At 35.0% G+C, this 23,556-nt stretch overlaps 1 protein-coding gene across 1 annotated transcript in view; it reads left to right on the top strand.

The window, feature by feature from the left end:
• Positions 1 to 23,556, top strand: part of LOC144434198 (scavenger receptor cysteine-rich domain-containing protein DMBT1-like) — a 44,503-nt gene that overhangs the window by 16,565 nt on the left and 4,382 nt on the right. The window contains exons 3-22 of the mRNA XM_078122652.1: positions 714 to 881; positions 2,133 to 2,220; positions 2,740 to 3,087; positions 3,624 to 3,752; positions 4,415 to 4,558; positions 5,006 to 5,109; positions 5,772 to 6,021; positions 9,832 to 9,972; positions 11,213 to 11,356; positions 12,986 to 13,083; positions 13,480 to 13,647; positions 15,899 to 15,995; positions 16,311 to 16,472; positions 17,519 to 17,698; positions 17,911 to 18,039; positions 18,522 to 18,713; positions 20,910 to 21,007; positions 21,452 to 21,577; positions 22,049 to 22,151; positions 22,894 to 23,120. Of these exons, the coding sequence (XP_077978778.1) occupies positions 714 to 881; positions 2,133 to 2,220; positions 2,740 to 3,087; positions 3,624 to 3,752; positions 4,415 to 4,558; positions 5,006 to 5,109; positions 5,772 to 6,021; positions 9,832 to 9,972; positions 11,213 to 11,356; positions 12,986 to 13,083; positions 13,480 to 13,647; positions 15,899 to 15,995; positions 16,311 to 16,472; positions 17,519 to 17,698; positions 17,911 to 18,039; positions 18,522 to 18,713; positions 20,910 to 21,007; positions 21,452 to 21,577; positions 22,049 to 22,151; positions 22,894 to 23,120 (3,096 nt within the window). The remainder of the gene's footprint in view (positions 1 to 713; positions 882 to 2,132; positions 2,221 to 2,739; positions 3,088 to 3,623; positions 3,753 to 4,414; positions 4,559 to 5,005; positions 5,110 to 5,771; positions 6,022 to 9,831; positions 9,973 to 11,212; positions 11,357 to 12,985; positions 13,084 to 13,479; positions 13,648 to 15,898; positions 15,996 to 16,310; positions 16,473 to 17,518; positions 17,699 to 17,910; positions 18,040 to 18,521; positions 18,714 to 20,909; positions 21,008 to 21,451; positions 21,578 to 22,048; positions 22,152 to 22,893; positions 23,121 to 23,556) is intronic.

Genomic DNA, 23,556 nt, shown 5'->3' with positions numbered 1-23,556 from the left:
CGTAATTTGGGCTGAGATTCAAGAGGTGTGAAGTTCCTGACATTGTTATTACCCATGATGCACCACCCCAGTGCAAAACAGAACTCTTTTGAGTAAGATTTGACAATTTGCATATCTCTATTTCAGAGATGACGTAGTCACCTCAGAGTAGGTAAAAATGGGTTCTTGTTGCTTTGAAGTTTCTAAACACAAGAAATGTAGCTAAACAAAGTGACTTTTGCCTTTTGCTTGCCTGGAAATTTAAGTACAAAAATTGAAATGTTGACGGTTTCATGGGGGTTCTTAGTTTGTGTGTACATGTCCATACACAAGGATTATATAGATCTTTGAGGGATAGTGGATATGACAAAGTAAAGACAGGTATCATAAAAGACTGTCCTACCAGGTAGAATGTCAACCATTCTTTAACTCGATACCAATTCAAAGTACTTTTCAGAAATCAGCAAACTGAGTGGGAATCAATATTGCTTGGTTGGGTTCATATTCCTTCATATTTTTTGTACAATTTTTTCATTCAGTCTATGACAATGTTTTTAAAATTTCTTTTATGCTGGGAGGAAGATTTAAGAGCAAATAACTATTGTCATTACTATAAGTATAGCACTATTTGCATATTTTTATTTATAAACTGCATCCCTATTTCAATTGCTCATCACTGATGTATCTGTAACTTTCTCAATTTTCTAAACTTCATTTATTTTCATGGTCAACAGCTTTCCTTTTACTATCACATGTATGGGAATGCCCTTGGCAGTCTTAATATCTACTCCAAAGAAGTGAGTTCCACTGTTGAAGATTTACGGTGGTCAATAAATGGGTCACAAGGAAATTCCTGGATTGATGGCACTGTATCATTCCTCAGTATGCAACATCCATTCCAGGTATGTCATTTCTTATTTAGCTGTACTACTTAAAGGCCAATGTTTGAATCCCACAATTTTCACGTTAGTGCTGTCATAAGTATGAGCTCATGATGATAGATAGAATCTGGCTGTTATGTTCAGGTTAAACATTTATTATAGTTCTGTCAGGCAACTGTTTTTTTCAAATCCCCCAAATTTTTATCCAAATCCAACGTGTGCCTTTAATTGTCAGATTTTCCGTTCATTTCAGTTATAACCTCATTTTTGTAATAAGTTTAAAGTTAATATTTTCATTTTCCCTCTCAATATAAGGCTTTTGGAAATACTCAAAGTTGTTCATTACTGTATATGATATCTGCAGTCAGAGTTTTACCACAACTGCATAACGGTACAAATAGTGCGATTGTGCTATTGCATGGTATAGTTTCTGCGTGTGTGTGTGTGTGTATTTGTGTGTGTGTGTGTGTGTGTGTGTGTGTGTGTGTGTGTGTGTGTGTGTGTGTGTGTGTGTGTGTGTGTGTGTGTGTGCGCACGTGCATGTGTTTGTGAGTGCTAAAGTGTACATGACAAGATAAGGCAAGAACTCTGCAAATTGAACTGTTGTTTTAACCCATATCACTGTTTATTCTGTTTTGAAGTCCCCGCTGAAGCATACTTTAATGTAAAACTTTGTCAGATGTCTAAAATCACATACATACATACATACGTACGTACGTACGTACGTACGTACGTACGTACATACATACATACATACATACATACATACATACATACATACATACATACATGGCATGTTCTATTGGGTTCTATTTGGTATGTGCGAATATTAGAACTTTTCACACGTATAACCGTTAATCACGCGCGGTTGTCGTTCTGTTCCATAACATTCAGATGTGTTCAGGTGTTTACCTAACATGTCTAAAGCTCACCGATTATACCTTGAAAAAGAATTTTTATTTGAAACGTCGGATTTTACATATACGGACTGACTTACAAGTTCCATATGCATTTCTTTCTACATATATATATACATACATACATACATACATACCATGTACATAGATAAATTTATAATACACATACATACATACATACATACATACATACATACATACATACATACATACATACATATACATCTTTGTACTCCTTTATTGCAGAAGATGTATGAATTATTCATAGGTCCATAGTTGTTGATATTATCTTTAGTACTTTTTCAGAGCGTGTTCAGAGATTGTAATTGATAAAATTTAATATTTTACATTTCAGATTATCATAGAGGGTGTTGTTGGTAATGGGGTCAGAGGTGACATAGCACTAGACGATACTTCTTTCTCAGATGGCTGTTTCAAAGGAGGTACTGTAAGATTATTACATATGTACCAAAGATTACTTGCACTGGTGCACGTCTGCATACTAGTGGTATTTTCACTGAAGTGCAATACCGAAAAGATATTTGCTTACCTGCATGCAAATTATATGCAAATGAGGATGCAATCATTCGCTACACTGTTTCAGATAAACATATTGGGCACAGAGAACACTGCAAGCACTTGTGCAAATAACCCGAGTGTGCTACAGTTTCACTTACACTTATGTGACATGACGTTCTGTCATATTATAGATTTCTAAATAAAGTGTTAGAGATGATGAAGACACCTGCATCTAAACCTTAAAGATGTTTTCAGATTTTGAGGTTTGAATGAAAAAATACTTTTGTAGCACAACTGAACTAAGAAGTTCATCACTAGTGGATAGTATTTAGTACAACTGAATTGTGACAGGCAAACTCAGATGCTTGGTCGAATTTACTCATTTTTTTTTTTACTTGAAACATGAAGATGTCACTAAACTCATTAGTCCTAATATTTCACAGAGGATGGTAAAGTACGGTTAGTAAACGACGGATCCTCGAGTTCACCAAATGAAGGAAGAGTTGAAGTCTATTATAATAACACTTGGGGAACCATTTGTGAATATGATGGAGTCTGGAATCAGAGTACTGAAGGAAAGGTCATCTGTCAACAACTTGGATATCAGAGTGCTGAAGATGCAACAAGCTTTTACCCTCCATCACATAGTGTACCGGTACATCTTGACAATGTAGATTGTACTGGAACAGAGCTATTGTTAACAGAGTGTTCTAATGACGGTTGGGGTGTTGCACGCTCACAATGTTTAGCACCAGGCATGCGTTTCACTGATGTAGCAGTAAAATGCACAGGTAGGTATGAGGATGATCTAAGTTAATTCTGTGTTTCCTATGACCCGACCAGCCGGCCCAGTACTTCTTCATTCTGATGAAAAAAAAATGAAGATTACAAAAAAAAACCACAATGTCACTGATTGTCAGATGGCAAACCCATGAGCATGTATCTGAGTGAACATTTATCATTTATTGCTGAAATTTGGGAATTAATTTTAAATTAATAAAATGATTTTAATTGTCATTTCTAAGTCATTCAGACTGTTTTAAAGTACAATTATGAATGCACATTCAAGATCCGATCTTACTGTTTCTCTGAAATCACAGACAATTGTAGGTGATGTAAAATCATGAAATGTTTACTTTCCAGAACCCACTTTTTATGAAAACGTTTCTATTTTATGGCGTGGCGTTTTCCGCTTTTAGTGAGTCTTCATGCTTCATATCAACATTTCATAAATGTACAATTAGTTTTTTAAAAATCAAGTAGTGTCCTGTTGTTCCTGATTAAGTGTATGATATAATTTATATTTAGTGTATTTTTCAACCTCCAGATATGGCGCCACCACCTTGTCACTTAGATCAATTCATCTGCTCCAATGAGATGTGTGTGTCTAATGGCAAACTGTGTGATTACACAGACAATTGTGGTGATGCTAGTGATGAACACATCTCATTATGCGGTAAGGTTTTGACAGTTGACTGACTGAGAGTATATTGTTCATGTACTTGAGATGTGATTTCATTGATTAATAGTGTGAACATTTTGAGTTTCGATGATCAGCACTTGATGAGTGAGATATGATAATGATTGTTCAGCACTTAATTAGTTTGGCTAGCAGATTGATGATTGGTCAGCACCTGTATAGCTAGTTGATGATTTGTCAGCACCTCTACTTGATGATTGGTCAGCACCTGTGTCACTAGCTGGTGATTGGTCAGCACCTGTAGCTAGTTGATGATGGGTCAGCACCTGTGTAGGTTGTTGATGATTGGTCAGCACCCGTATAGCTGATTGATGATTGGTCAGCACCTGTATAGCTGATTGATGATTGGTCAGCACCTGTTTAGCTAGGTGATGATTATAGTTAGAACTTGTTTTACCTAGATCTTGATTGGCTAGTTGTTGTTGAGCTAGGTGGTAATTAGTTAGCCTTATTTAGCTAGTTAATGATTGGTTAGCACTTGTTGAAGAGGGTGATGATAAGTGCGCACTATAGTTAAACCATAGACCCTACACATGGTTGAACTCAGTAGCTAATTATGGCTTGTTGGTATGACCCAGCTTTGATGCCATTGTATCTCATCATGTGCCGATCCTTGACATAATTTACTTGCTTGACAGATTCATACCCTGGTAGGTGTGACTTCCAGGATGATTTATGTAATTGGATCCAGCCAAGTAACGATGATTTTGATTGGACCAGACAAAAAGGTTCCACCCCGACACCAAACACTGGGCCAGATGGTGATCATAACGGCATGTCTGGTATGTCATATTATTTGCTCTGAGGAGTGGTTTAAATCTTGAAATATCAGTTGACTTCATTTATTTTAGGATTATTAACTTTATCCATGCAGATCTGTGTATTATCAGATAGTGTAACTCTATAACCTTTGTAATTGAGATATGTATGATAATTAAATTTTTCACAACCACATGTTAATACTGTAATATGGGCCTTCCCTTTTAATACACTTTTAGTAGGTATATACTAAAACCTGGGCTGTGGTCTTGAGCTGAGCTCTTCAAGTGAAAAACAAAAATGAAATTGAAATACAGTCTGTCAATAGAATGGACCTTAAACACTGCTACAAGGGTCGTTTTCTTTCAGTCTTCTATTCCGGGAAGCAGTGATGCAAAAGTTGACGTCATATGAGGGAATGCCCACTCCTTATTGATGCAATAAAACATGTCACATGCATTTGTTTTCAGACAAATACTATATGTTGATGGAGGCAACAGGTAGAACACAATATGATAAAGCCAAGCTGGCCTTACCACAGACATTCCTACCTACAACAGATGACCTATGTAAGGTAAGTTGATTGGAACCAGACTGGCCAATACCACAGACATTCCACAGCAGACGACCTATGTAAGGTAAGTTGATTGGAACCAGACTGGCCTTACCACAGACATTCCACAACAGATGACCTACCAGGGTATGTAAGGTAAGTTGATTAGAACCAGACTGGCCTTACCACAGACATTCCACAACAGATGACCTGTGTAAGGTAAGTTGATTAGAACCAGACTGGCCTTACCACAGACATTCCACAACAGATGACCTATGTAAGGTAAGTTGATCAGAACCAAACTGGCCTTACCACAGACATTCCACAGCAGACGACCTATGTTAGGTAAGTTGATTAGAACCAGACTGGCCTTACCACAGACATTTATATACCTACTACAGATGACCTAAAACAGATAGACTATGTAAGGTAAGGTGATATGATATGATATGATAGTATGTGATATTATATTATATTATATTAGATATGATAAAATGATATATATGTGATGTGATATGATTTGATATGATATGATATGATATGAGATGAGATGAGACGAGATGAGATGAGACGTGACGTGACGTGACGTGACGTGACGTGCTATAATATAATGGACATATGTGCTATGATATCATTTGTTTTCCCTGAAATGCCAATCCACATTTTTGGTACTTTTGTTATAGATCCGTTTTTACTACCACATGACTGGCAATGATGTCGGTGTATTGAGACTCAAAATGTTGTCCACAACCTCCCATGCCATATCAACAGTGTGGCTAGAGTCATCCCCACAAGGCAATGATTGGAAGTTTACCCTCATAACACTCAGTAATGCAGAGAGCTTTCAGTTATACTTTGAAGGGGAAATTGGACGTAGTGATGCAGGAGACATCTCTGTTGATGATATCTCATTTTCTCTTGGCTGTGAACTAGGTAGGTTGTACTGCATTATCATGGAGGTGACTTAAAGGCCAGGGTTTCAATCCCAGGTTCTTATATATTAGTGTTATCAGTGGAGTCATAAGGATTAAATGGGATTAGTCTTTTATTCTTGTCCAAACTTTTTCTATATCTCTGCTGGACAGCAGTCTGCTGTTTTTCATCCATAAATTTTAATACTAATCTGAACTTGGTCTATAAAAGCTTTTTGCGTTTGTAAAATGGAAGTTATGTAAGGATTCATTGTTTCAATTTTCATTTCAGTTGTTTGCTTAAAGTCTTTAAAGCTAGTAACATATAGCCAAATCATATGGCAGCCATATTGGATTCTGAACTCCCTAAGTTGATCATTATAATACCTTCAGTTGGAAAGGAGCATTAATTGTCAGGTTGAACTCTTCTTTGTCACAGTCACCTACAAGGCAGTATACATTCCAAACTTAATGACATATTACAAAATTATAGACACTACTTGAAAATAAGTCATCCAGTCAGCCCATGTATTCAGTGCAGCTGTTCTTGACACTTTTCACTACAGCTTAATTTACAAATACAACAACTCATAAATTAAAGTATATTAGCTGGACTTATTTCTGCAGAAAAAATGTTTGTTTACATTGAGCCTAAAATAAATCTAGTGCCAAAACAACATGTGACTACATGTATAAAGAATTTACATTTATTAATCTTTTTTTCATTATCTGTTGCAAATATAAATTATAACATTGAGTTCATAATTTAAGTAATGATTATTTCTGTCATTGTATGCTGAAATAAACACAAAATGTAGAAAAGTTGATTGAAAACTAAAAAAAAAGGTACAAAAATATTAACAGGAAATTTCCTGATAGTTTAAAAAGAGGTTGAATGATAAATTTATAAGTTTATCTCATAAACTTATTTTTTGAAACAAGCGTAAACCATGCCATGGTATACCATGCATGAGCCAGGGTCAACGAAAGATATGGAATATATTATACTCTGGTCGTTCTATGTCATGGCAATTCATGTGTCTATGTCATTGGTTCTGTTGTGGTCGAAGTATGAGTCAAAACATTCCAAATTGCCATCAATTTCACAGATCTTTCTTTGTTTTCACTGGGGATGGTGTAATTATATTATTCCCCGATATTTTTCTTCATTCAGCCGGAAAATACTCTTGACCTAAAGGGTTGTCACTACGAGTCTAGTGACTCATAGGGACAAGGGCCACTCAGGTCACTCTTATTTTCCTTGGCTGAAAGAAGAAAAATTTTGGAGAATAATATCTAATTATCCTCACCCAAATGTTTACTCATACAATTGTACAATTTTACAAGTACACTCATGCAAACATCGTCAGACTGTTGACCCTTCTCTTAGTAAATGAATCATTCGGCACACACAATGGTCTACACTGAAGTAAAAGGGCAGTCAGGTGTAACTCCTATTATTATCTCTAACACATAGGGTCAGATGCTTTTGTTATGTCATAACTAGCCACAGGTCAAAATATATAAGGGTGCATTTAAAATTTATGGAATTGGATCATTCTCCTTTAACTTACATTACAAACCTACTTTAACTAACATGATTCAATATACCTCCAAGGGCAACATCACTACAAGAAATATAGGTATTTTCATAAACTTTGGGTTCTTGAGAGTAAATTATTTCAGATCACATAAACTTTGCTCTATTGTCAAGAATCACCAAATTGAAATAGTTTCTCTATTTCACCTGTATTGTTTTCACACAGGAAAAACGTTGCCTCATTGGATGAATATTTATGGTTCCTAAGTGCTTATTATATTTAGATGAATTATCATGCATATTCAGTGTGGCCATCTAATGCATATGTATGTCTGTTAAGCAGTGTGTCCTCTAATGATATCCAAATTTTGTTGTTAAAATGATAAAAACTGGGATTTCTTGTGAGTCACCACATAGTAACTTGAGATAAGAGAACACCAAATGTTGGTGCGTCACTAGAAATAGTGTACATCAGTGGCATGTCAAATTGGCTTACAGGGCACACTGCTGCTTAGTCCTATGAGGCAAAAATGGACCAGTGTTAGAATGATGGAGGTAAAATAGACTTTCAGTTTGGTGTTTCTTGGCAAGCACAGAAAAGTTATATGATATGTGAAATTATGACTTGATTCTAGAAAATATGATGAAAAACAGTTGCTGTTTACATGAAAGAAGGAGAGAGAAAAAAACATTTAACAATCACTGCCCAAGGTTACAAAGTTTTAAGAATTCAAAAACATCAAGGCAGCATGTGTAAGTGCCAATTAAAGTAAACATAGGTAGAAATATTTTTTGATGCTTGATTAAATTTTAACAAAAGATGGTTATACCAGACTCTCAAAGTAATGTCTTTTATTAAAATGCCAGGAATATTTTAGTGCATTTATCTGTCATTGAAAATAGACAATGTACTTTATGTATACCTGTGTTCACCTGTTTGATTTATGAGTCACAGACAATACCATAGTTGTGTGCCCCACAGAAGAGCAGGTAGGGGGTTTTAAGAGGTACAAACTGAGTTTATGAGCATTTTTTAAAGTGAAACCTTAATTAAAGTATATGTATAATGATAGTGTTCATGTCAGTGTATGCCTTCTGTGACATTACAAGTGTCTTCTGGCATTGCTAGCACAGTTGATTGCATAGTATGGATTTCTTCTACATTAATAAATCCTACCTACCCACCCTATTTTGAAATTGGGTGTTATCGGAACCACACAATTTTTTTTTTGACCTAAATGGAAACATATCATTACCATCAGTTTTGCTGTAATTTCTCTATGAGTATTTTTTAGTCTCCGCCGGACGAAGTCCAGGGTGGGGTCTTATGGATTGGCTTCCATCTGTGTGTCCATCCAGAGCCGTTTCTTGGAGATGCCCGGACCAATTTTTTTCAAACTTGGTACTGGGGCAACATACAATAGCATACATATGCAAGTCAATTTGTTTCATGATACGATCCAATATGGCAGCCTAGCAGCCATTTTGTTTGCGAATTTTCTCTGTCCAAAGCCATAACTCAGACATGCTTGAACAGATCTCATTCAAAGTTGGTATTAGCACTGTGACAGTGTTCTATGACATACATGTGCATATTCGTTGTTGTCGTGATACGATCCAATATGGCTGCCTAGCAGTCATTTTGTTTGCGAATTTTCCATGTCCAAAGCCATAACTCAGACATGCTTGAACAGATCTCCTTCAAAGTTGGTATTAGCACAGTGTTCTATGACATACATGTGCATATCCATTTTCGTCGTGATACGATCCAATATGGCTGCCTGGCAGCCATTTTGTTTGCAAATTTTCCATGTCCAAAGCCATAACTCAGACATGCTTGAACAGATCTCATTCAAAGTTGGTATTAGGACAGTGTTCTATGACATAAATGTGCATATCTATTTTCATTGTGATACAATCCGATACAGACCCATTCTTTATTGTTGAATGCTTTTTTCCATCATGTCATCTTGAAGAGTAGGCATGTCCCATGTCCAACGAGGAGACACAACATGAGTAGGCATGTTCCATGTCCAACAAGCAGTCTGTTTGATTTAGGTTCACAAGTGTTGTTGCGTGATCAGAGTAGTGATATCAAGAAAATGACAACATAAACTGCCAGTTCCTTAAAACCCAATCATAGCAGGGACTATGTCATTCTCAATGACTTGTTTTTTTACTTTTTGGATCCAATTGTAATTCCTATATCATTATTCACAATTCATGAATTTAATATTTCAAAAGTTTCATACAATAAAGTGATAATTATGATAATGTTACTTTATTTGACAGCCAATGGTACTTGTGACTATGATGATGAACCAACCTTCAACTGTACAAATACTGGAGAATGTATCTTAGCTGATCACACTTGTGACTACCATCATAACTGTTTAGATGGTTCGGATGAAAGTCCAGACGTATGCAACTCAAGTAAGTTGTATATCTCGATAACTTTTGTTGAATAGTAAATGCAACCCAAGTAAGTTTTAGCATCTCTGTAATCTTTGTTGAGTCTAAATATAGCTAAATCAGATGAAAGTCCACAAGTGTGCAATCCAAGTAAGTTTTATATCGCCATAATTTTAATGACTTACAAATTCAACCAGAGTACTTACTTCCCTACAATTTTTGTGGAGTAATGAATTTCATTATATAATTCGTTTGATCTCATTATACAAATGAAAGAAAGGTACTTTTTTTCATCTTTGTCATTAAATAATTCAAATTTCATTCCTTAAATGACAAGAGTAAATTTTTGAATATTTTGACCTCAGACGATATTCCTTTTGTGAATTTCTTATTGATGTAAACAGTCCTCCTGCAGCTGGTTAAAGGATTGTATAGTATTCACTTTATTTGTGTATTTTACTTTTGTATTCTGTACCGTGCTTGCTATGGCATGTTGTTATGCAATAAAGGTTGATATGGTTAGATCGGATGAGAGACAAGAAATATGCAACCCTAGTAAATTTTATATCTTTATCATATTTGTTGAATAACAAATACAAGCTGAGTATTTAAATAGTTTTATATCACTATGATGGATGTGCATTCTTCCACACTGCACCCTGTCTATGGCACTGTCTCTCTAAAATACAAAAAAAGCTAATACTGTCAAAAAGAACTTGAAGACATATCTATTCTCCAGAGCATTCTAACTGTACAGCACCTCTGAACTCTACATTGTAACGGAAACTTTATGAATTCACTGATTGATTGATTCAATGATTTAATGTTTGTTGAGTAATCAATATGTCAGTGACTAGACAGGATGAAAGTTTAGAAGTGTGCAACCCGAGTAAGTTTCACATCGCTGTAAATTTTGTTGAGTTATAAATATCGGTGGATAGGATGAAAAGCGAGAAGTAGGGAACCTGAGTAAATTTTACATCTCAATCATTTTAGTTGAGTAATATTATGTTGAGCAATAAATATGGCTAGATCAGGTGTAAGTATCCATCCCAAGTAAATTTTACAATTCTATACTTTGTGTTGAATATTAAACATGCAACCAGAGTTAGAACAAATGCCAGTAAACGTAACAGCCAAAAAGAAGTCTCACTGTGTTCTCTACATCAGATTTTAATCAGATTGAACCAGAGTAAACTTTACATTTCTGTAATTATCTTGAATAACACTATTTATATTCCCTCTTTCACTCTGACTATAGGACCAGGTATATGTGATTTCCAGAATCATTTCTGTTCTTGGGATCAAAGCTGTTTTGATGACTTTGATTGGAAGAGAAACAAGTGGGATACAGATACAACTTCTACAGGACCATCAAAGGACCACACTTTGAAAAACATTCTAGGTATGAAGTTGTTCTGAATATACCCAATCATTCACAACTGATTGTAGTCATAATGGTGACCCTATATGTTTCTGTGTCTCATTCCTTTTTCATAGTAACTATGGGTCAGTTGGTCGATTTCTTTTTAGTATTTTAGTCATCTTCTTCATTTTTCTCCAGTTGTTTTTCTGCCTCTCCTTCTCCTCTCCTCTATCTTCTTTTTATTGGAATCCTGGTAACAAGCCCTGTCCCAGCTTCTCTATACAATCGACATGTTCTCAGCACCACCCCCACACCCCCGCCCACTTGAATATCTCCATCATGAAAGATGTGCTCCATTCATGAACAAGTGTCGCTACAGCCGCCATGACTGTAGATGACAGTCCAGATACTTGCTTATTCTTGCCAGAGAGGGCATCGTTCCCCAAAATATCAAAGGCAGGCAAAAATAATTGTTTTTTTTAATTTTGACGTTGGAGCTGGAAATTTGGGTCGGTCTGGTATTGAGAAACAGAAAAAAATAGGGTCACCCTGAAAACCACGCTGGACATTGAAGCAAGAGACACAGTTAGTAAAATTTGATGAGAATACCATGCATTGCACATTCCATGTTGTACTGTGTATTAGGCTATACAAATTCTCCACCCTCATTGGTTGAGTACAATCATCCCTGAATGGATATATCATCACCCAAAATGGCCGACTATTACATTATCTCATACCTTGTACAAAATAAACAAACAGCATATTAAAAGGGCATGTGGGTGCGACACTGGCACAGACTCTTGTGTAAACGTTTTATCGTGACTGTTCTTGATTGTATAATCTAATCTAAAAGAACAAAAACATTCTGGAAATTAAGCCCAACAGCTGGACAGTTTGAGGACTGCATATGAATATATGATACATGTATAGGTAGTTGTACTTTTAGATATTATTACCCAATATTTTTCTTCGTTCAGGCAGGGAAGGAAAATATGAGTGACCTATTGGCCTTTAATAGCCAACACATAGGTCATAAATATTATCCTGGCATTGGTAATTATCAAAAAAAAATTAGGGAAAGTAATGGCAATTTTGAACCCGTTTTGACTCATATTTCAAACCCAGCAGAACCAGTGATGTAGACACACGTTATAGTGACATAGATGCACGTTGTCGTAACGTAGAACGACAAGAGTATATATATTCCATATTTTTTGTTCAGCTTGGCCCATGGATTGTATAAATTCTGTGGTGATATGGAAAATAATGTCTCAAGGCAGGATTTTACCCAGTTAGTTTATACTGTACCTTTAATTATCACCATTATGACATCATATATATATAAAGGGTGGCACGTACCAGCAGAGGTTATGATTTATCTTTTCAAGAATGAACATTCATGTATTCTAGGTTCATGGTGTCATAATATGAAATTTCTACTCACAGATAAAAAATTGGAAGCAAATCCCACATCTCATCAGCATTGCCAGGTGTATACTATAATTTGGGATTTGCTTCAAAGAAAATTTTTGACTCTGTGAGAAGAAATTTTCATTGATTCATCTTTTTATTTTTGTAATATACAGTTTATTCATCATACACAACATCGATTGCATGATTATGTGGTATAAAAAGTATCTTTTCACATTTCGTGTTTTTTTTCAGGTTATTATGCCTATATTGAAGCATCAAACCAAAATCCAGGAGAAGTAGCTGATCTGGTCAGTACATCGTGGTCAGCTTCAGTTGATAGACCATGCTATGTAAGTACACTATAACCCTTTTCAACAAATAGCGCCCTCTACCATCCAGGCACAGAATACAATCTGATTGAGTGGTACTTCTTTTCTCTTATCCACTACCATAACTCGTTTGTTTAGTTTAATAAGTTCACCAACACACCTGTTCTGCAAATAGCCCCCTCTAGCATTTAGTCACAGAGTGGTACTTCTTTCCTCTTATCCAAAACCATATTACAGTACCAGTAGTAACTTTTTTATTTTAATACTTGAATGAAAATCTATTTAACCTTTACAGCAAAAGTTCTCGAAAAGATATTTCCATCCCTCAATCCTTATAACATTAGTATAATTAAGGCTTTAAAATTCTATATTATATAACTGTAATGATTTCATAAAGTACAATTTTTAACATTACAGTTAAGGTTCTACTATCATATGTATGGAACTGGAATAGGCAGTCTGAAAGTCATAGTGAAAGATGTCATGTCAAGTGCTTCAGTTGAAAAATGGTCTGAGTCTGGTAACCAAGGTAACGAGTGGCAGTTTGCATCAGTGGATCTCCAAAACAGTTATGCTGAGTTTGAAGTAAGGAACACAACTTTTATTATAAACACAATTGAATTAAAAAATTAGTAGTGGTATAGGAATGATAAAAGTGTCTGTCTCTCTCTCTCTCTCTTTCTGTCTCTCTCTCTCTCTCTCTCTCTCTCTCTCTCTCTCTCTCTCTCTCTCTCTCTCTCTCTCTCTCTCTCTCTCTCTCTCTCTCTCTCTCTTTATCTGTGTATGTCTGCCAGTTTGTAGTGCCTTTGTGTTCATCTGTCTATTGTGTGTGTGTGTGTGTTGATGTGAGTTCAATCACTTTTAAAAAGTGCTCCTTAAGAATTGATATCAGCACCTCACCCCCCCCCCCTTTACCAGTCAGAGTGTTTTTTGAGTGTACAGTGTATAATATAGTTTTACATATTGAGTGAAATCTTTTTATAAATTTAGTCCATTGTACTCCTTTCTCTGTGACAGATGTACAGAGAACATTCTGATAAAAATAAAATACTTTCAGAGTAGAGTTGCAGTTTCAGTCGCTTCTTTATAAATCATAGCTTGTAGAAAGGAAGTAAACTATAACATTCTTGTCTACTTTTCATATTAATGATAACCATAAAAATCATTCATTGCACGTTTCCCTTTGTCAGTTGCTTCTACATTCTATAAACATATGTTTCAATGAATTATGTTGACGAAAGACATAAAGTGAAACTTTTTTTTTTTCATCCTAATCTTTCATATAAGAAAGTAACAAATCAGCCTTTGAAAGACATCAGTGTTTTTAGTTTTAATACTAGGGGTAATGACTAGGTTCCCCTACCAAATTATGGCAGACTTGGGCCAACCTAACCAAAGTAAATTTCGTCTGTCATATGGTCAACCTAAGTATTATGATATAGTCCTTTACAAAAGTCATAATGTGCACACAGACACAAAAATAAACTGCAAAGCGTGTGAACCTGAGAGGAGTGAGGAAAAATTTAGTAATCATTTCAAAATGTAAACTGCAATATTTTAAAGTGTTTCTGAAGTTCATTACTATGATCAGTTATGACTTTATCTGTTTCAAATTTTGTAAAAATGAAATTTTTTAAATCATCGAAGTTGATGTTTATATCAATGATATGGGAAATTTCCAATGAGGAGAGAGAAATATAGCATTTGTGTGGTATTTAGTCAGACATAGCAGTCATTTTTGTACTCGATGACTTCACAGATAGAACACTCATGGTTATCATAACTATTTTACATATGGCCAATTTTATTTTAGTGAGAGATTCGTGTACGCTTTCTGGCCAAACTTGTTTCAATTCACCAAATTTAATATAGTGTGAGATGCGTGTAACTTTACTGGACAAACTTTCACATATGTCAGATTTTATTTTAGTGTGAAATTCCAAACCCTTTTCAATCTGTTCAATTTTATGCTGAACTATTGCATATGTCAGTGTGAGATTAAAAATATTCATGTAACTTTTCTGGCCGACTATTTTCAATCTGTAGAGCGAGATTCGTGTAACTTTTCTGACTCAGCTATTTTGACATCTGTCCAATTTTATAAAGTGTGAGATTTGAGTTACTTTTTTTTTACATCAACTGACGTCAATTCATGGTATAAGTATTACATTGAAATAGTGTCAAAGTAAATAATAGATCATCCATGAATCTTGATTTCTGATTCATTCACCAGATGTGGTAAATGAAACTCAAAGGATAATATGATAGTACATCTGTATTTTCATGCCTTTGCTTGAGACTCAAGTTGCATCCAGCTATTAATAGAAGGGTGGACTATTAAGCTAATATCAATACTTTGACCTAGCAAGTCTTCTGTATGTGTCAACAGTAACATTTTTGTACAATGATGTGTGTTAGCTATACGTGATAAATATACATACGACAATCTATGTAATATTAAATGACATAATCAAATTTTTTATGGGAAATGGAACCAAGCCAATATGAATTCTTTGATATAGCGAGGATTCTATCTATGTGTATAATAACAGTGTACAACGACAACGTGTCAAAAATTGATATTTTAAAGTTAACATTGTGAGGTAACTTGACAAATTTACATCCAACAATTTGAGTCAAAACATTTATTCTAATTTTGTTCTACAACATTTTTTGGGAACTGAGTTGTTTTCTCATTTTAGCCACATTTTATTGACTTCTTTGTGTACTCGACAGTGTGTAATTTTCTGCTCATGTGTGGGGCGCCCTCTTGTGACACTTATCAGTGAAGATTACAGAGGATTTACATAAAATATTAAAATTGATATCTTCCTAGGTAATATTGCGAGCCATGCGTGGATATGACAATGAAGGAAAAGGTGACATTGCTATCGATGATGTATCCTTCAGTGAGGGTTGTGAAGTTCAGACTGGTAGGCAGCTGTCATATTTCTGGTGAAAAACAAACATTTTTCTTTCTTTTTATCAGAAAAATTATATGTGGGATTCAGTCAAAGAGCACCCACAACAACATGATTTTTTGATTAATGTCAAAACTAAAATTAAAAAGAAAAAAGAAATCTTATGAGAATTCTGTGTTCATGTTAGTAATTTCCCAAATGTTCCTGAGGAGTGTTGTGTAGTTGAGCGCCACCAGTGGTCGGTGTTATGATTTAGTTGTTGAGAACTAAACAAAGTCTTGGAAGATTTGGGCATTAATGATGTTTTTTATCATTTTCTTTAAAAAGATCTATTACCATCTGATGAGGCTGAAGGAGTTCGTTTAGTAGACGGTGATGATTCCAGTGAAGGTCGCATTGAAGTCTTCAAAAATTCACAGTGGGGAACTGTTTGTGATACTACAAACGGGTTTGATTCAAGAGATGCCGGAGTTGTATGTAAACAGTTAGGTATGTAAATAAATAAATAAATAAATAAATAAATAAATAAATGAATGAATGAATGAATAAATAAATAAATAAATAAATAAATAAATAAATAAATAAATAAATAAATAAATAAATAAATAAATAAATAAATAAATAAATAAACAAACAAACAAACAAACAAACAAACAAACAAACAAACAAACAAACAAACAAACAAACAAACAAACAAACAAACAAACAAACAAACAAACAAACAAACAAACAAACAAACAAACAAACAAACAAACAAACAAACAAACAAACAAACAAATAAATAAATAAATAAATAAATACAAGGAATAAGGAGGAGGAGGTGAAGTTCTCTCTAATGGTGAACATTTCAATTTCATATGCCAATAATATGGGTTATTAGAAAAACAAAAGAAGCTATAGGTTGTCACTAGGAGTGCTGTTTGGAAACGGCTTTTGGACCAGAAGTGAGGGCCATGTACTAGTAATCGTTTACTAATAATTTGTTTGAAGGAATTCATCATTTCTCAGTGTTTGACTAGAAAAGTCAAAACATTATACATTTTATTGACTTCTTTGTGTACTCTTGTGTAATTTTTTCTCCTCACTTTTGTTCATGTGGGGTGCCCTCTTGAGACACTTATCAGTGACGGTTAGAGGATTAGCCTTCTGACCAACTTTTTCTACAGCTCTGTCAGACAACTGTTTTTCACATCTAAATGTTAATCCGAATCTGAACTGAAGGTAATTTCCTACGACATCTACTAAATTTATGACACACACACACACATATAATTTTTTTTTTTCGATTTGATTCTTGAGTTGCAGACCTCAGCATCTCAGCAAGAAAAACTTTTGCCTAAATGTAAGCAAGTAATGCAAAATTCAAATTTTCAGTAACAAACTAGCATAGTCGTGGTAACAACTAATATGGGAAAGGCATTTGCTGAACATTTCAACACCTTTATATATAATTATATAGATACAAATTCAAATTTTTTCAGATACATGGTATTAATTGAACTACTATTTGTGACATGGATGTGTTCTTTACACAGGGTTTAAAGGACAGCTTGAGGTCAAGAGAGGAGGTCACTTTGGGAAAGGGTCTGGACAAATATGGATGACAAATGTCGGATGTACAGGAAATGAAAATTCACTGTTAGAATGCAGCCATAGTACCGGCACAACAAGTTGTAGCCATGACAACGATGTGGGAGTCATATGTGATAAAACAGGTAAACCTATTTTGTAAGACTTTGGAGTCATCCACCATTTGTATAACTATAGTCTAATCAAGAAAAATTGGAATAAATTCTATTTCAAATTATATTTGAAAATAAGTTATTTCAATTTTAATACCTTAATTCAATATAATTGTACTGATGATCAGATCCGGTAAAACAGTCATAACTTTCACAACCTGCATTTTGATTGATTGTATATCTAGAAACATCTGGTCAAGCAGTGAGATTAACAGGTGGTCGTACTGACGTTCCATTTGAAGGCAGAGTTGAGATATTCCATGGTGGTCAATGGGGCACTGTATGCAATACAACATTTGGTTTGAATGAAGCAAGTAAGTCCATGTTTGGCTGCTTAACAGTTCATTTGTTTTATTTCAACTTTGAGAATTTTTAAAATTCAAATATTATGCAAATCAGCAATAAAACATGGCAACTTATGGATAGCCATATATTCTAAGGCACCTTCTTCTCACTTTTTCACTTTTTCTTCAGAAATAGCCAATGAGTTATGTGAACTTTCAATTGCAGCATGTGATTTTACTCCTTGTTTGGGGAACTGTATGACTTTTTTATATTAAATATCAGTATTTATCAGCTGGGTAGACATATTTTACATATTTCAAATTTGTGATGATAAACAATGTAATGAATAAATTAAGATTTTAATTTGAAACTAGTGCTGTTTCAATTGACCCTGAGGTATGAATAATTTACATTACCATAATTTAATTATGAAAGTTATATCTGGTCAGAAAGTTAAACATTAATTTTCTGTTAGTTCAACTAATAGTAATATCTTGTTGTTGTTTTTAAGTTGTTGTTTGTAAACAGCTAGGATATGATGGTGCTTATCGGCCTCAAAGTTTTGGAGCTGGTAGTGGTTCTATACATCTAAGTTATCTGGATTGTTGCGGATCAGAATTGTCTCTGTCACTATGTCGTCATTCATCCTGGAATACAACCTCAACGTGTGACCACAGTCAGGATGCAGGGGTCATCTGTAGATGTATGTTTGACAAAATCGATTGCTTTGAAGTGTACAGTTTGACAAGAACCTGATACATTGTGATGAAAATGGTGTTGTTTTTAACCAGTTAACTAGGGGAACTCAATGAAATGTATCAAAGCAAGTGTCACCACAGGACATCAAAACATATAGCATAGTGCACACTTACGAAAAGATCCTATATGATCTTATTACGTAATCCTACAGGACAGTTTAAAAGGGCAGCATATAGGGAGTCCTATGAGGGTTTTGGACATGACACCTATAGGACAACCCTATTGGTGTCCAATACGACAGCCGTGTGGGTCCTAGAGGACAACCCAATTGGTGTCCAATAGGACAGCCATGTGGGTCCTAGAGGGCAATCCTGTTGATGTCCAATAGTACAGCCCAGTAGGTCCTAGAGAACAATCCTATTGGCATCCAATAGGACAGCTGTGTGGTCCTAGAGGACAATCCTATTGGCGTCCAATAGGACAGCCGTGTGGGTCCTAGAGGACAATCCTATTGGTGTCCAATAGGACAGCTGTGTGGGTCCTAGAGGGCAATCCTATTGGTGTCCAATAGGACAGCCCTGGAGGTCCTAGGGGACAATGCTATTGTACATGTAAACACAATCAGACAATGACATTGTTTTAATCAACAAGAATCATTTATGACTCTGGTTTACTGAGATAGACACAAAATTAAAACTACTGTTGTTCTACACAGTCTACTAGATTACATAGGTGGGTGATAGCACTTCCTTTGTTATCTAATCACCCTGTGATGAAGATAGTGTTAACATTGAAAGTCCCAAAACAGTACACTGAATGTCTATGGAACTAGCTTTCAGTGTGCCACCCTACTGAGACTATAATTAAACCAACATCCATTCAATAGCTTATCACTTTTGTATCAACATGTTTGCAACAATGCTTTTAGTTTGTGTCTATCTTTGTTAACTGAAGCACAAAATACCACAGTAATAATTTGGAGTATGTTGTACTGACTGGACACGTTATATAGTTGATGCAAGTTTTATGGTATTCTAGTGGCCCATGATTACTTCAATACCAAATTTCATTGAGTTTCCTGGTAGTAAGTAAATTACAGCAAGGTTAAAACACAATATTAACAACAGTGTGTCTGGTTTTGGCAAATGGGATACTTCAAGTAAAGCAAGCCACATCATAAGGGTTAAGTTACAGGATATGTCTTGTCTTTTACATGCCATCCAGACTTGAATGTAGTGTGCACAGCAAAAAAGGCTTCTTGGTATTATTCACAGATCTGGTATTTCATTATTATGAAAACTGAGCTAGGGTCTCAGTAGTACTAGATGCTTATTCTAATCATGGTACAGTACTGTCTCAGTCTGTTTGTCAGCCGGTCTCACAGGATTTGTGAAAACAACTGAAAAGTAACCACTTGACATATTGTAACAGCACATATATGCAACATCCTGTCCAGAGTTTACTTCTGAATCAGTGAATACAACATTTTGTAAAGTTCATCAAATATTCATGACAATTTGCTAATATATATGGAATGTGATATATAAATACACATATAAGTAATATATAGTTTAGTGTTTGTATACAAGTGTGGTGTACCTAATCTGTAATACTATATACCTGATAATTTTCACTTAACCCTTTCACCACCAGTACCCAGTATACCAGAACATGCTAAGGCGACCACCAGAACCCGGTATACCAGGACGCCAAAGTTCATTCACCTATCTTGCCGTAAAACTGTTCAAAGGCAGCTATTGCTGCAAAATTTGCTGCCATTACTAGTTCCACACATACGTATTAGCCTTGTTTATCTAGCCTGCCATTTTGAACGTATGATAGTGAATGATATCTACAGTGACGATCCAAATGACAAGCGATCGTAATTTTATGTGCGTTTTTCGCCCACAAGATCAAATCTAAATATGGCAGATGTTTCAATCCCATGAGGCCAATGGTGGTGAAAGAGTTAATTTTCGTTAATATCTCTAAAAATAACAAAAATAACAAAAATATTTAAATGCAAACATATATTTTCGTACATGAACACAGTGTACCAGAGTCTGGTTATTAGTGAAAATTAGCCTTTAAGAATTATCTGAAGACTGTAAAATCACAAAATTTTCTAGTAGTAAAAAGTTTTAGGTTACAGTATAGAGTGAGTTACTAAATCATAACATTGTTTTAATTTTGTTTACAGCGGATGATCATCCACCAGAAGGAATTACATATTTGAAACATGGGACTGAATCATACGAAGGAAGATTAGAAATTTATCATGACTCCCAGTGGGGTACAGTAAGTATATGTACTCAGTCCAAATACACAGATTAGAAATTTGTCAAGACTCCCAGTGGGGTGTAGTAAGTATATGTACTCACTCCAAATACACTCCTTTAGTCATGCAGTTTGGTGCTTCAGACACACAAAGTTCTCATGCAAGGGCTTAGCATCTGAGGGATGTATGTAAAAAAATTACTCCCTTCTACTCTCAAAATTCAAAATTTGTGGAAAATAGAAGTTGACAATTAACAATATGATACAAGTGGTAATGATTATGGCAAGCAAGGAAACTGCTGTTGTTGGATGTTACAAGTTGTATTAGTATTCGTGGGTGTATAACTTGTTTAACATTATGATTGCAACAAAAATTCATGTAAAAATAACTGTTTTGATGTCAAAGTCAAACTTTCAGAAATTTTAGAACTTTTCTAAAGAGTCCCAAAACTTTTTTCATTTCAGATCTGCTCAAATGAATGGAGTATAAATGATGCATATGTAGCATGTCGGGAATTGAATTTTCGCTCTGCTCTTGTCTACTTGACGAATGAGTTCGGACAGGGAAGTGGAAAAACACATCTTAACAAAGTAAGTAGTTGAAAATGGTATTATCAGCATTGATGTTTTTTGACTGCAAATGATAACCTGGTTTTAGCAGCATTTACTGCAAAAGGCATTGGAGAGAGACAGTGACCTCTTCTGAATAGTATTTTGTCTTGGAATGTTTTGGTGAAAAATGCCATTATATATGTGCTCTGTGAGGTTGCAAATTATGACAAAATATAAAATAATTTACTTTTAGCAAAATGTCAACTATTTGTCAGTCATTATCTTTTTAAGTCCAAAATGCACATCTTTTACATGTAACTGTATAGCAATCTATAAAATTAGTATTAACGCAATCACAGTGGAAAATTTTGTTTCTCTATTATCAATTTTGATAGAATTTATTTTTGAAAAAACAAAAGAAATGCAAATTGTTAACTTGAAATTTGTCAGAAAGTACCCTGTTGGTGTATAACAGTTATTTGAGATGTCTGTTTTGTTAAAATTTTGTAGGTCGGTTGCCAAGGCGATGAGCGGCACTTAATTGACTGTGACCATGGTGCTTGGGGAGATTATCAGTGCTCTACTGGCCATGATGTTGGCATTGAGTGTACAGGTTAGACTATAATGTCAATCTCTAACTATTCACTCAACTTTCTTCTTATATAAGAACATGGACTATCAAATCATCCCATTTCTACTCATCACCTTAAAGGGAAATGCGACACCAGGGTATTTTTTAATTGTGGATTCTGAAGAGTATTTGTACTCGTACACTATGTACACTATCTATATACTCAGGGGGTATTTGCACGAGTGTTTGCAGTGTTTTCTACTGCATTTTCACTCGCAAGTAAAGCCACAGAAAACACTGCAAGCACTCATGCAAATACCCTAAGTATGCACTCGTGGGGTTCTGTCACATTATAGCTTATTTGAAGGTAAAGCATTATGCAATGATGAACATTTACATATTGTTGTGTCACTCTAGATCAAATCAAATAATACAAATCTTGGCTTGAACTCAACTGTAGTCCTGTGTCCACAGACTACCAATTCTTGTCATGGGGCTACCATAATTTGTAGCTGGCAGCCCACTCAAATAGGCTACCACTGATTATGCGATGATTTAAGGTTGGAAGATTTACTGACATATAAAAGTGTTTTGATAAGAGTGTAACACACACATATTTCCAGAGGGAAGTGTGTTTTCAGTTCAGGAATATGGGATTACTGGTCACCATTCTTGGGCTACCATTTTCTGAAATTGGTAGCCCACTGGGACTACCAAAGGAAGAAGTTAATTTTGAGCCCTGCAAGTACGAATAATTTAATACTTGATTTTATTTTCAATGTAGATACTATAACACATAGTTTAACTTTGGTGGAGGAAGATACAGTTGGTAATAAGGGATGTGTACAGTTAATGTCTGAAAGTCATCCACAGAAAAAACAAGTCTGTTTAAATGGTTTATCAGATGAAACCAAAACTGTGATTTGTCATCAGTTGGGATTTGACGGCTATGAAACAATTGATACCTCCTCCACATGTTCAACTGGAAACCCAAGAGTGATGATTGCATTTGTAAGTACTTAAATCTATAGTTTTGTTTGAAATGCTGGAAAGAAATTTGTGCTCTCACTGTAACATACAATGGGCTTTAAAAATAAATATCTTAAACTTTTACTGATATTTAGGTCTTGAAAACTGAAACTGATTCTGAGCTAAAATAAAGAAAGAAAACAGAGGGTTACATGTTTTTGAAATAGAGGTCAGAATGATATCAATATAAAGGCATTTTAGAATCCAATATGGCCACCAAATCCAATATGGCCACCAAATCCAATATGGCTGCTGAATATTCTATTCATATGGCAAAGTTTATACATTAGAGAGAATTGAATAACTTTGATTTTAGGGAAATAGGTCCTTCAGACACATTCTACCTTCATTGAATAATACTATTGATGGTTATGTTTCGAATAATTAGCATAATGTATCGATAAAACATGTTCTTAAA

The sequence above is a fragment of the Glandiceps talaboti genome, chromosome 4 (assembly GCF_964340395.1).
Source record: "Glandiceps talaboti chromosome 4, keGlaTala1.1, whole genome shotgun sequence".
Lineage (NCBI taxonomy): Eukaryota > Metazoa > Hemichordata > Enteropneusta > Spengelidae > Glandiceps > Glandiceps talaboti.
This window is presented reverse-complemented; position numbering and strand designations above follow the sequence as displayed.